Genomic DNA, 12,991 nt, shown 5'->3' with positions numbered 1-12,991 from the left:
GTGGCTGCAATATACTCGGCCTCTGTAGTAGATAAGGTAGTGCACTTCTGCATCCTGGATATCCATGACACAGCACCTCCTGTGAATGTAAACACATAACCGGTAGTAGACTTCTGGTTATCTGGATGACCGGCATAATCCGAATCCGTGTAACCATGCACTAATGCATCCTGTTTGCCAAAACAAATGCACATATCCTGTGTGCCCTTCAGGTATCTCATGACACCTTTCACTGCTTCCCAATGCTTCTTGCCAGGGTTGGCCATATATCTAGAAACCACTCCCACTGCAAATGCAATGTCCGGCCTAGTAGCAACCATGGCATACATGAGACTGCCACAAGCTGAAGCATACGGAATCTTGGCCATATCAGCCCTGCCACTATCTGACTGTGGGCTGTCCATAGCACTGAGTTTCACATATGGAGGCAAAGGAGTACTAGTCTTCTTCCCCCCGTCCATATTGAACCTCTGCAAGACTTTGCCAATGTATTCCTTCTGAGACAAATACAACACATGCTGATTTCTGTCCCGAAGTATCCGCATACCCAACATGTGATTTGCATCACCCAAATCCTTCATATCAAAGGTTTCATGCAGCCTCTGTTTCAAGGCATCCATCTCCTTACGAGATTTCCCGGCAATCAACATATCATCAACATACAAGATGAGGATCAATAGACTGCCATCCAAAGCTTTTTTGGTGTGTAAGCAGTGATCTATGTCACTTCTCCTGAATTTCTGGGATTTCATGAATGTATCAAATTTATGATACCATTCCCTTGGTGCCTGTTTGAGCCCATAAAGACTCTTTTTCAGCTTGCATACAAGCTTCTCCTTTCCACTCACTGCATAACCCTCTGGCTGCTGCATATATATCTCCTCATGGAGATCACCGTGAAGAAAAGCAGTCTTCACATCCATCTGAATCAAGTCCAGATCATCATGTGCAACCAAAGCTAACACAGCTCTAAGTGTGGTCATTTTGACCACTGGAGAAAAGATCTCATCAAAGTCCACACCATATTCTTGCTTGAAGCCCTTAGCCACTAACCTGGCTTTGTATCTTGGCTTTGCATCTGGTGCAACTTTGAGCCTGTATACCCACTTGCATGGCAAAACCTTCTTGCCTGCAGGCAAATGCACCAACTTCCATGTTCCATTTTTGTGCAGAGAATCCATCTCTGACTTCATGGCACGCTCCCAAAGAGCCTTGTCTGCCCTCTGTAAAGCCTCCTTGTAACATGAGGGCTTCCCACAGTCAGTGAGCATCAAGTAGTCAACCCCTGGAACAAACCTGTCAGGGGCTCTGGAGGGTCTTGTGGACCTCCGTACCCAATGACCATCATTTGCAGGTTGCTGTCCAGCCTGCATATCACCCATTGGTGGCTCCTGTTCCATGCCATAAGGCTGAAAAATCATGCCCGGTATCTCCTCTAATTGTGGTATATCCATAGGGATATCTTCTGCCATGTCTGGCTGTCCATTTGGACCATTTTCAGCACCATTTAAGGGCTGGTTTTCCTGCTGTAATGGCTGATTTACAGCCCTTGGTTGTTGTCCATGATGTCCATCATCATCAAAGATGACTCTGCCAGGCTCATGTTGCCTTGCAGGCTCCTTATACATGCATGTTTCATCAAAAATGACATCATTGCTGCGTATAATCTTTCTATTCACGGGATCCCAAAGTCTATACCCCATTTCACCTCTGTCACCATATCCTAGGAATATGCATTTGTGAGACTTAGGATCAAGTTTGGTGCGCATTTCCCTGCGTATGTGCACGTACGCAACGCAACCAAACACTCTTCAAGTGCTTGTATGACGGAGGCTTCCCTGTCCATACTTCCTCTGGCACTTTCCCACCAAGCCTCGTGTTAAGTGACCTGTTTATAAGGTGAACGGCTGTCATAACAGCTTCAGCCCAAAAACCATGAGGTAACGCAGCATGTGACAACATAGAACGGACCTTCTCTTGAATGGTCCTGTTCATCCTCTCTGCTGTCCCGTTTTGTGGAGGATCATAAGGAGTAGAGAGCTCCCTCTTGATGCCTTTAGCATCACAAAAGTCCTGAAATTGTTTGGACATATACTCTCCACCATTGTCGGAACGCAAAGCCTTCAGTGTTTTGCCAGTTTGATTCTCAACAAGAGCAACAAAGTTCTGAAACACTGAGAATGTATCACTCTTCAAACGAAGAGGATAGACCCACACCTTACATGTGGCATCATCAATAAAAGAGACAAAGTATTTTGCCCCTCCCAAAGAAAGCTGAGACATCTCACATACATCTGTATGCACAAGCTCTAACTGAGCATCTTTCTGTCCAAGAGCTTTCTTGTGGGGGCACTGGAGTTGCCTGCCATAAATACAATGCTCACAAAACTGAAAACTTGAAAACTTTAGAGAAGGCAAGTAACCCAAACGAGACAATTGCTCCATTCCTTTGACACTCATGTGTCCCAACCGGCTATGCCACATAGAGATTTCCGGCAGCTCGGTTGCATTTACATTAGCATGGTGACAAACACCTGCATGCATAAAGTAAAGAGTGTCCACCTTAGAGCCTCTGGCAACAACCAGTGAGCCCTTACTAATTTTCCACTTTCCACGACCAAATGTGGTAACATAATCAGCATCATCAAGCTGTCCAGTAGAAAGCAGATTCTTCTTGATCTCAGGCACATGCCTGACATCATGGAGCATAAGCTGTGAGCCATCTGAAAATACAAGCCTCACATCACCTCTGCCAAGAATCTTGCATGCATGGTTATCACCCAAATAAACCACTCCTTCATTGCCAGCAGTATACCTGACAAACAAGTCTCTGCAACCTGTGACATGAAAGGAGGCACCTGAATCAATGATCCATGAGTGCATACCATGACCACCTGTAAGAAGTGAATGGGCATCAAGTGAAGACGTAAATAGGACCTCATCCTCACTGTCACCTGCATGTGACACATTGATTTCTTCAATCTTGACTCCACTTTTGCCCTTTGGCTTTACGTCTTTGGCTTCATCTTTGTCTTTATCTTTGCCCTTTCCCTTTTCCTTTTGATCATTTTTCCATTTGTAGCATTGCTTTTTGATGTGTCCCTTCTTGCCACAATAATGGCATTCCAAATCCTTTTTGGAGCGAGACTTGCTCCTTCCCCGTTCTTGGCTTTTTCCCCTTTGTTGGGATCTCCCACGTGCATTCATTGCATTGGACTTTCCAACAGAGTTGTTTTTCCTGTTCATCTCTTCTTGAAGAAGAGCACCCTCAACATCTGCATATGACAGCATAGCATGCGAATTGCTAGTGGCTGTCCTGAATGTGTCCCAACTCTCTGGCAAAGTGCATAACAGAAAAGTGGCTTTGAACTCATCGTCCATTGCCAACTTTTGATTAATGACCTGGCTGACAATACCATTAAACTCATTTAGATGGGTTGTCATAGACGCCCCTTCCTTCATCTGAAGACCTATGAGTTTCTTCAACCAATACACTTTGCTTGAGGCACTTTGCTGGGCATACAAGTCCTGCAATCTCTGCCACATTCCCCAAGCTGTCTTCTCTTCACGAATGCTGAAAAGTAAAGAGTCTGACACAGACAACATGATAGTAGATCTTGCCAGCTCATCCATATCTTCCCACTCTTCAGCAGTAAGAGAAGCGGGCATTACACCCCTTTCTTTGATAGGCTTGTGCTGCTTCTTCTGGAGCAACACATTATAGCACTGGGTTTGCCAAATATCATAGTTTTGTGAGCCTTCAAGCTTCTTGATGTGAAGCAATGAAGAGCTCTCACCTGTGGTTGCCATAGCAATATGCAACCTGTCAATGCCCGACTCCCTGCAAAATGTGCAAACACTGTACCAAAAACACACAAAGTGCTCACAGTTGTTCTCCCAAGCTTTATCTCCCCCTGCGGAAGCAAAAATGCAACTTTTCTCCACTTTTTGTGATGAAATCACCAAAATCTGGTTGCTGTAGATTTAGGACAGCACCTTAAATGTGCTCTATTGCCCTTCCAAAGTACTGTACAACAGTACCAAGTGCTCACAAATGATGTACCAAACCTGTACAGGCAAGTACAGCAGCTGAAATTGAACCTTTTCCTCACTCAAATCAGTGTACAGCCATACCAAAACTTGCACAAAGCTGTGCCAAATCTGTACCAGCAGGTACAGTAGCAATAAATGCTCTCTTGGCTGTCCAAATGAGTGAAAATCAGACTTTTACAGTCCCGAACACTGCATACAACAGTCCCGAACAGAAATTGGGCAAAAGCCCCTTGACTGCAAGCTGATTTCTGAGGATTCAAGGCATAAATGTCTTGCCTGCTGCTTTGCCAAGCTCAACAAGCATACGAACTTGAAAAGCCCCTTGATTTAAGATCAATTGCTGATCATACATGGTACATTGACGCACATGAAGGCATCCAGAGTCTTCGCGATGCTTCCCCCTGGCCACATATACATCCAATACATGAAAGCCCCTTGATTTACAGGCACATTGAGTGCTTGTAAGGCATCAACACATTATCCACAGCATCAAATGCGATTGCCTGCATGCAAATCAATCCAATCGGCACAAAAGCCCCTTGATTTGCATGCAATTTGCTGCAAATTTGCCCAAATGTGCGATTTCTCACATCATACAGCATGTATGAGTGCTTAATTGCACAATTACATCAAAAGCCCCAAATTTCGACATCCAATTTCCTGCAAATTGATCCTGATTGTGACCAATGTCACCCAATTTTGCCAATTTTGCTCAGAAATTGAGCAATTCGGCACCTGTATCTGCTCAATTGATGATTGTATCTGCTCAATTGCAAATCCCCAAAAAAAATTTGAAGCATGTACCTCGTAAATTTCTGAATTTTTCGTTGCAGAAAAAAAAAGTGGGTGATGAATTTGGTGCTGCTCTGCAGAAATTTGATGTTGTTGGAGGGCTCTTCAGGCGTGCTGCAGAATTCGTGGAGACACAAGCTGTTGGTGATGTTTGTTGTAGCTGTACCTGATGCTCAGATGGCTGGCTGCTATGAAGCTCTCCTCAGCAGGCAGCAACGGGGACACGATTTATGCAGCAGCACCATAGCGATTTCGTAATGAACAAGCCGCTTGGCTCTTACGTGTCCACTCACGCCCAGTTGCCAACGCCTTCGCTCCACGCTCACCGCACCAGGTATGCGCCTGTCCGCCTGCTTCGCCTAGCGCGTTGTGTGCCTTCGCCTAATAGCCTTACGCTACAATGCGCTCGCTCACGCCCAGCAGCCAGTCGACGCCCAGCGCTAGTGATTACGCCTTGCCTTCACGATTACACGCCTGCGTATGGACACCCGCCACCTGCTCTTTCCGTCAGGCCTCTATTCGGCTGTGGTCATCGCTTCTACCATGCCGTGCGCTGCTAACATCTTAATCGTGCTACCCTTGCTACGTTTCTTGGCTATGCCTACATCGCCTACCTTGTATTCAGCGCTTCAGTCTCCTACCTGCTGCTCTCTGCAGAACCCAAGAAAGCTCTTGTAGCAACATGGGAACGCGCTCTCAAATTAGAGGAATCGTTAAACCCTAAAACACAGCCTGCTCTGATACCAGTTGAATGGGAGAAGAGATTAGGGTTAGAGTTCATTCATGTGGGAGACATACACAGAGAGAACAAGGGAGAGAGAGAGAGTTGTGGGGATAAGTCAACTCACCAAGATGAGTGTGTGACTCCCCTATCACACATGTATATTGCACTAGTACACATAGTGCACTTAGTACATTAAAAGTACTAAGTGTACTATGTACTATAACTTATGGGCTTGTACACACTATAAGGGTGGGCATAATGCCTTTACCCCAACACTAGTGGTGGACAGCAAGACACAGCAGCTTGTCGAGGAGGATGAGGAGGAGCTGCCTGTGTTGAAGGTGTAGCCACCTGTAATAACCGCCTATGGAGGGAAGGTGTAACCGCCTGCAGAGAAGCACAGTCGCCTGCTGTGCAGGACACAGCCGCCTGCTGTGGAGGAGGAGGAGCCGCCTGGCTGTAGGAGCACAGCCGCCTGTGAGGTGGTACAGAAGTAGCCGCCTGGCTGCACCCGCTTCTGGGGTGGCTCAGCCTCCTGGGAAATAGAGGGAGCAGCCTCCTTTGAAGAGGAGCAGCCTGCTGAAGAAATCACAGCCGCCTGCTGTGTGCAGCCGTCAGCTGTAAAGGTAGAGGAAGCGTAGCCTGAAGAGGCAAGAAGTGCACAGTCGACTGTATGGGCAGAGGAGCATAAACGCCGACACCAGCAAAGGGCACAGCCGCCTGGCTGCAGCCTGCGCCACCTGCAGAAGAGAGCAGCTTGCTGGAGAACAGGCGCAGCCATCTGCAGCAAGTACAGCCGCCTGTATGGGTAGTGGGCAGCCCGCTGGAGAACTAGCGCAGCCACCTGCAAAAGGTACAGCCGCCTGCATGGGTAGTGAGCAGCCCGCTGGAGAACTAGCACAGCCACCTGCAGAAGGTACAGCCGCCAGCAGAGGTGGTACAGCCGCTATGCAGAGGAGGTGGAGATGGCGCACGATTATGTGTGTGCAGCCGCCTGGTGGTGCAATCGCTTGAGAGCCAACGAGCAGGAGATGATCGCTGGCTTTATGCTTTACGGGAGGAGTGGTCGCCTTCTTTAGTAGAGATTGGAGAAGAAGTTCCACGACCACAGCTGGCCGACTCCCCAAGGTTGAATGGGGGCGGCCAGTTTCTTGGTGTGGTGTGGGTAGGTGACCATGCACCCACCCCCACACACACTTAAGGGGCTAAGTGTTGCTCCCCACCTTGGCCCATATGTGGGTGCCCACTTTTAAGTGAATGTGAACTTACAACCTTATAAAACTTTTAAGTGAATGTAAACTTACAACCTTATAAAATGAAAGGTTAGAATTAAAACTATTACACCAACAAGTGCACCACCTGTTCACACGCAACAAAACTCGTCAGAAGACAGCAAACTTCACGACTCACTAGCAGGCGTCCCCGCTCAATAAGTGACACGTCAAGCAAGCAAACACAAAAATACAAGTCATGTGAAAACAGTTTCAAACATGCAAAACATGAGTGCATGTGCAAATAGTATCATGGACATATCTCCCGTTCATGGAACAAGTACAAAATATCTGTCGGGCACAAAAATGGCACGACATAAAACATAAATCCTGGTCTTCCTATGGAGTGACAGTCCCATAGGTAAAACACAGTTCTAGGCATGAGCCTCCCTATGGAGTGACAGTCCCATAGGTAAGACACGGCACAAATACTCGCTCTTCCATGGCGTGACAATCCCATGGATAGAACACAGTCCAGGTCACACACGGGTGGCACCAATCTGGCTCCCGTCCATACGACAGCATCCTGCTAACACACGGGTGGCACCAGTCTGGCTCCCGTCCATGTTAAGCAAAAATACTGGCCTCTTCACATGAGACACTGGCCTGGCCTCAAGTGAACGAGACACAAAACTGGAGATGGACCAAATGGTCGGCCAATTGGTGACACAAAGCAACAAGCTAGGTTGTTTGGGAAGGCGGAGTGAAGAATGGGATTTCCAGACTCTCAGCACTCTCTTCTCTTTCAAGTACTCAGCTTGATGATTTGTGGCATTTCCATTTTGGCCACTTGAATGTGGACGCGTTGCGGCGGCAGGCTTTCCGAGACCAGATGATGGATGGCTTGCCAAATGTTGGCAGCAAACAGGGACATTGCAGTTCTTGCATTCGTGGAAAGTAGCATAGGGAGTTTTTTTCGAGGCAAGCTACTAGGCAAGCTTCGAAACCTCTAGAGCTAGTTCACACTGACTTATGTGGGCCCATGCAGACCCCATCTTTGGAAGGATCCTTGTATTTCATGCTAATTGTGGATGCTCATTGTGGATGATTGTAGCAGGTTCACATGGGTGTATTTCCTTTCCCATAAGGACTAAGCCTTTGCTCGGTTCAAGGACTGGTATGCTTTGGTGGAAAAGGAGTCTTGATTGCAGGTGAAGACTATTCGGCCTAACAAAGGAGGAGAGTTTTCTTCTAATGCTTTTGTGCGGTTTTGTGCAGAGCATGGCATCAAGCGGGAGCTGGCCAATACATGGTCGCCTTCAGAGAATGGAGTAGTTGAACGAAAGAACAGGACTGTGGTGGAGATGGTGAGGACGATGTTGGAGTATCGAGACCTTCCTCGTTCACTTTGGGGAGAGGTTGTGGCCACGGTTATCCATATCCTCAACCAATCTCCGATGACTTCAGTGCCTAAGATAACTCCATTTGAGGCTTATTTTGGCAAGAAACCAGATGTCTTCCATTTCCATGTTTTTGGGAGTGATGCCTACGTTCACATTCCGAAGAAGCAGAGGGGGAAGCTTGACTCCAAGTCCCATAAGCTTGTTTTTGTGGGATATAACTCTCTTTCCAAAGGCTACAAGTTATATGACCTAGAGCGGAATGAGGTTGTTGTCGGCAGAGATATTGTCTTTGTCAGAATACGCAACGGAAGACAAGGTGCCACTCTAGCCTATATATGGCTCTTCCACTTATAGGATAATCCAAGGCACCTTCTAGCCATAGATCACACGCTCGAAATCGCCAACCTTCCAACACCCTCCCTCGATTCGAGCTCCGCAAGCCACCGAGGCGTGAGGGGGTTGCCCAGGACCACACGCGCTCGGGCTCTGATACCATGTCAAAATGCGCAGCGGAAGACTAACGCACGTAGGAGACACATCACCACATCGAGCTCCACGAACACCCCCAACGGGCACTGCAGCATCCCTCCACCGAGCTCCCATCTCCCGGTGAGCTGCCTCCCAAAACAACGGCCGGAGGAGATGATTATGACATGGTACCACTCTAGCATATATATGGCTCTTCAACTTCCCATGCTTCCACTTATGGGATAATCCAAGGCACCTTCTAGCCATAGATCACACGCTCGAAATCGCCAACCTTCCAACAGTCTTTGATGAGCATGTTCCAGCTTCCACTGTTAAGGAGCCGCCGCTTCTTGGAGAGCCAAATGAGTATGAGGATGATTCCCGGGCTATTGTTCCAGCTAGCCAACCTCAGTCAGTAGTAGAGGTTGAACCCGAGGTTGGAGATTTGCCACAGTAGCAGGAGACTCTGCATTCTGTTCGGCTACCAAAGTGGTCGTTGGATACCATTCGAAAGTCAAGTGTGCCAGAGTATCCTTCCGAGTGGACCACGGAGGATGGACCTCGAAGATCACACAGAGTTCGTGATAAAAGTCAATCAGAGGAGCTTTTACAGATGAACTATGCATTGATGTCTCGTATCATTTAGGACAGAGAGCCTAATTCAGTTAAGGAAGCTGTTTCCCAAGAGACTTGGAGGAAAGCCGTGCAAGTGGAACTTGAAGCCATAGAGAAGAATAGAACTTGGGAGTTGGTACCAAGGCCGTCAAAACAGTCAGTAATTGGTGTCAAGTGGGTCTACGAGACCAAGTATACATCCGATGGGTCTGTGGACAAGCACAAGGCCAGATTTGTGACTAAGGACTATGATCAGCAGCCAAGCATCGACTATGAGGACACTTTTGCACCGACAGCTGGAATGACCATGATTCGGACAATTCTTCCCCTTGCCTCTTCTCAAGGGTAACCGGTCTATCACATGGATGTGAAATCTACATTCCTAAATGGTGAATTGTAGGAGGAGGTGTATGTTAAGCAGCCTCTAGGTTTTGAGGTTTCGGGATCAAAAGGTATGGTTTACAGGTTGCGGAAGGCCCTATATGGTCTTAAACAGGCTCCCAGGGCTTGGAACCAAAAGATTGATTCTTTCTTTCTAAGAAAGTGTTTCCAGAGATCAGTTTTGCAGATCCGAACTTGTATCTCTTTCGGGAACGTGGTATGGTCACATTGATTATCCTCTATGTAAATGATCTTATTCTCATTGGCGGTCATGTGGAGCACATAGCTGTTACAAAGACTGCCTTGTCAGAGGAGTTTGAGATGACGGATTTAGGCTTACTTCATTTCTTTTTGGGATTGGAGATTTGGCAAACCCAAAGGGGGTTCTTTGTTTCTCAGCAGCGGTATGTTCATGAGTTGCTGGAGGCCTTTGGTATAGAGAATTGCGAGCCTATTTCATCTCCGATGGACCCGAAAACCAAACGTACTATAAGCTTGTCGGTTCCATTGATTTGGTTGCTGAACACCAGATTGGACTTGAGTTTTCCCGTGGGACTGTTGAGCTTATTTATGCTGACACCTTTGAAGACTCATTAGGACACAAGATTGCGGATCTTGCGGTATCTGTAAGGTACGAAGGATCTTGGACTCTTTTATAACACTGGAGGGGGAACGAAGGACCAAGTCAGTCTCCGCGGTTGGAGTGACTCTAACTGGGGAGATCCACACACGAGGAGATCTACTTTAGGATACGGCTTTACCCTAGGCACAGGACCGATTTCTTGGAGCAATAAGAGACAGCCAACAATTTCCTTGTCTTCTACTGAGGCAGAGTATCGGGCTGCTTGTGGTGCTCTTGCAAGGTGGTGTAACTATGGAGGTTACTTAGCGAGATTGGGTTTTCACAGAAGGAACCCACAGTCATCTAGCGCGACAACCGTAGCACTATAGCTATTGCTCAAAACCCGGTCTTCCATGCTTGGACCAAGCACATAGAGATACAATATCACTTTGTTCATGAGAAGATTTTGGCTGGTGACATCTTGCTAGTCTTTTGTTCGACAAAGGACAATGCGGCGGACCTCTTCACGAAGTCTCTACCTCAACACATGCTCCATCAGCACTCCAGCTCACTAGGATTGGTTCCACATCCAGGAGCTGAGAGGGGGTGTTTTGTCTGTACCATATTATACTACCTTAGGGAGTGAGGACCAGTGATGTGGGTGTGCCCGCCCGCATGAGGAGTTCCTGGTTTTCTCCATTTTTCCCTAGTTTTGCAGTCATTTAGGCTAGTCGGTGGGGAGCTGTTCTTTTCCTAGCCGACCTGTAGGTTTTGTCTAGCCTTGGAGGCCCAACTTGGGGCTGGCCGACCAGCCCATGGGGCCCATAGAGGGGCTGTTGGCCCAGTTTCTACTGGCCAACTGCATGCCCCTTGGCATATCTATGCCCCCCCTCACACAGTTGTACCAGATTTCGTGTATATAGCAAAGTTTATACAACGCTTCTCTCTCCAACACTTCTACATTTTTTTTCTGCTCTGTTTTTGTCTCATTTCCACTGCTCATTCTGACATGTTTGACTCTCTTCTTGACTTGGCACGTGAGGACTACAAATCACCATATCACTAAGAATTTTCTCCCATCAAAAGGCTGTAGATCAATCACTACTTTTCTATTGTCAAAGCAACTAGGACGAAGGCTTTTCTAAATAAAATTCCAATCTTCTAGTATCTTGAAACTATGTAAGGAAAATAAGTATGCGGTTATGTATGGCAGTATAGTATGGTTGCACTAGCTTACCCCCATGCATCACACAAAAGCTTGGAAACAGAGGTGATTTTGCAATAAACAAGTGATGGCCTGAAGCATTCAAATATGCACATGCCAGCTTCTTCCCGCAGAAAATCACCTGTTGCGGCTGAAAGGGCTGCTGAGTAGCTAAGGTCATCCCCTGCTCACCCTTTTAAGAATGCAGCTGCTTGTTGCTCATTTCCCTTCCCCCTCCCAGCTTCACCACGATCACCTAGCATTCTCTTTCCGGCTTAGTCCCTATGTGATCTCTAGCATGGTTGCAAGGGTGACCTGTACATGAGTAAGGCATCATCCTATGTGGTTGGAAGGAGTGCTCCATACATAAGTATGACATTGTCTTATTTTGTTGGAAGGGTAAACCATACATATGTTAAACATCATCTCCATCAACTCAAGGTAGACCCATACATATGATACATAAGTAAGACACATCTCATACGAGCTGTGAATAATGGTAACTATAGGAGGATCTTGGACCTAAGGCTATTCAGAAACGAAAAAAGAAAAAAGTAAGGGTGACCCATAGACATCATCTCATTGTGACCCATACACACCATCTTACTTAGCTGCAAGGGTTACCCATACACATCATTGTTGCATAAGGTAAGTAGGACACCTTCTCATGTGCAGTCTAAAAGATATAATACTAGCAAGAAATTCTCTTCTGCCCTCATTATATGTTAAATTATGGCACCTTTCATGCTGATAAACAAAGCAAAGCAATCACTGAACTCAAAAATATCCTTGCCTTAAACGTTGGAATTCACCATAACAGCAGTTAAGGCGACCATACGGATGCGAAAATTGCAGGAAAGTTAGGTTTTCTGAGGAAAAAAACCTGTGCGAAATTCTCGATGAGCTGACGGAAACGTTCATGGCGTGCAGCCTGGGCCTTAAGTCTGGTCGCAAGGGGTTTGCTGAGAGTGCGGATAGCTAGAGTACCTAGCTTGGCAAAGGGAAGAATCATGCTGTTGTATCTCTGACAGAATGCTCTGTTTGGCCGAGATCAAACTCATCACAGACTGGCTGTTGATCACATTGGCTGCTGATCACGCATGCCGGAGGCGAGAGAAGGGGGCGTTGGTTAACCTTTGGGCTGTTAAGCTACTCTAAAATATAAAGAGATTTTATTTAGACAGGTCACACATTAAACATGGCAAACAATATTATTTAATTTTTTTAAAGACAAAATGAGTGTAGATTGTTAGAATTAGAAAAGTACCTTAATAAATGGACTCATTTTCTGTGATTAAGTGTTGATCAAAAGAGAAAATCAAGAAAGGACTACTTTCATAAGTAAACAAGGGGCATATATGCCAATAAAGGTAAATTCTATTTTGCTTAATTTTGCTTATGTAATGCTCCTCCAAGCCTAGCTAAAACCTATCATAATACCTTGTCTTGCCTCAATAACCTCATTAAGTATGATCAATCCTATGGCTAGTCAAAGAGCCTTTGAGCTATTGAAGAACAAGCTCACCCCATCTACTACTTTCAATATGTTTATGGGCCCGAAACTTATATGTCAAAGAA

General features: G+C 46.4%; 1 protein-coding gene across 3 annotated transcripts in view; it reads right to left on the bottom strand.

Annotated features, from left to right (window-relative positions):
* Positions 1 to 12,581, bottom strand: part of LOC147633307 (OPA3-like protein) — a 38,410-nt gene extending 25,829 nt beyond the window's left edge. For 2 of the 3 annotated variants that reach the window (XM_086806353.1, XM_086806354.1), the window contains exon 1: positions 12,297 to 12,580. In XM_086806353.1, coding sequence (XP_086662479.1) covers positions 12,297 to 12,425 — 129 coding nt within the window. In that variant the 5' untranslated portion in view covers positions 12,426 to 12,580. Of the gene's footprint in view, positions 1 to 12,296 lie in introns of all 3 variants that reach the window. The other variant, XM_086806352.1, reaches the window with a different exon arrangement.
* Between the last annotated feature and the right edge of the window lie 410 nt (positions 12,582 to 12,991).

Source organism: Cibotium barometz, chromosome 12, assembly GCF_041138505.1.
Source record: "Cibotium barometz isolate CiBa-2024 chromosome 12, ASM4113850v1, whole genome shotgun sequence".
NCBI classification, from domain to species: domain Eukaryota; kingdom Viridiplantae; phylum Streptophyta; class Polypodiopsida; order Cyatheales; family Cibotiaceae; genus Cibotium; species Cibotium barometz.
This window is presented reverse-complemented; position numbering and strand designations above follow the sequence as displayed.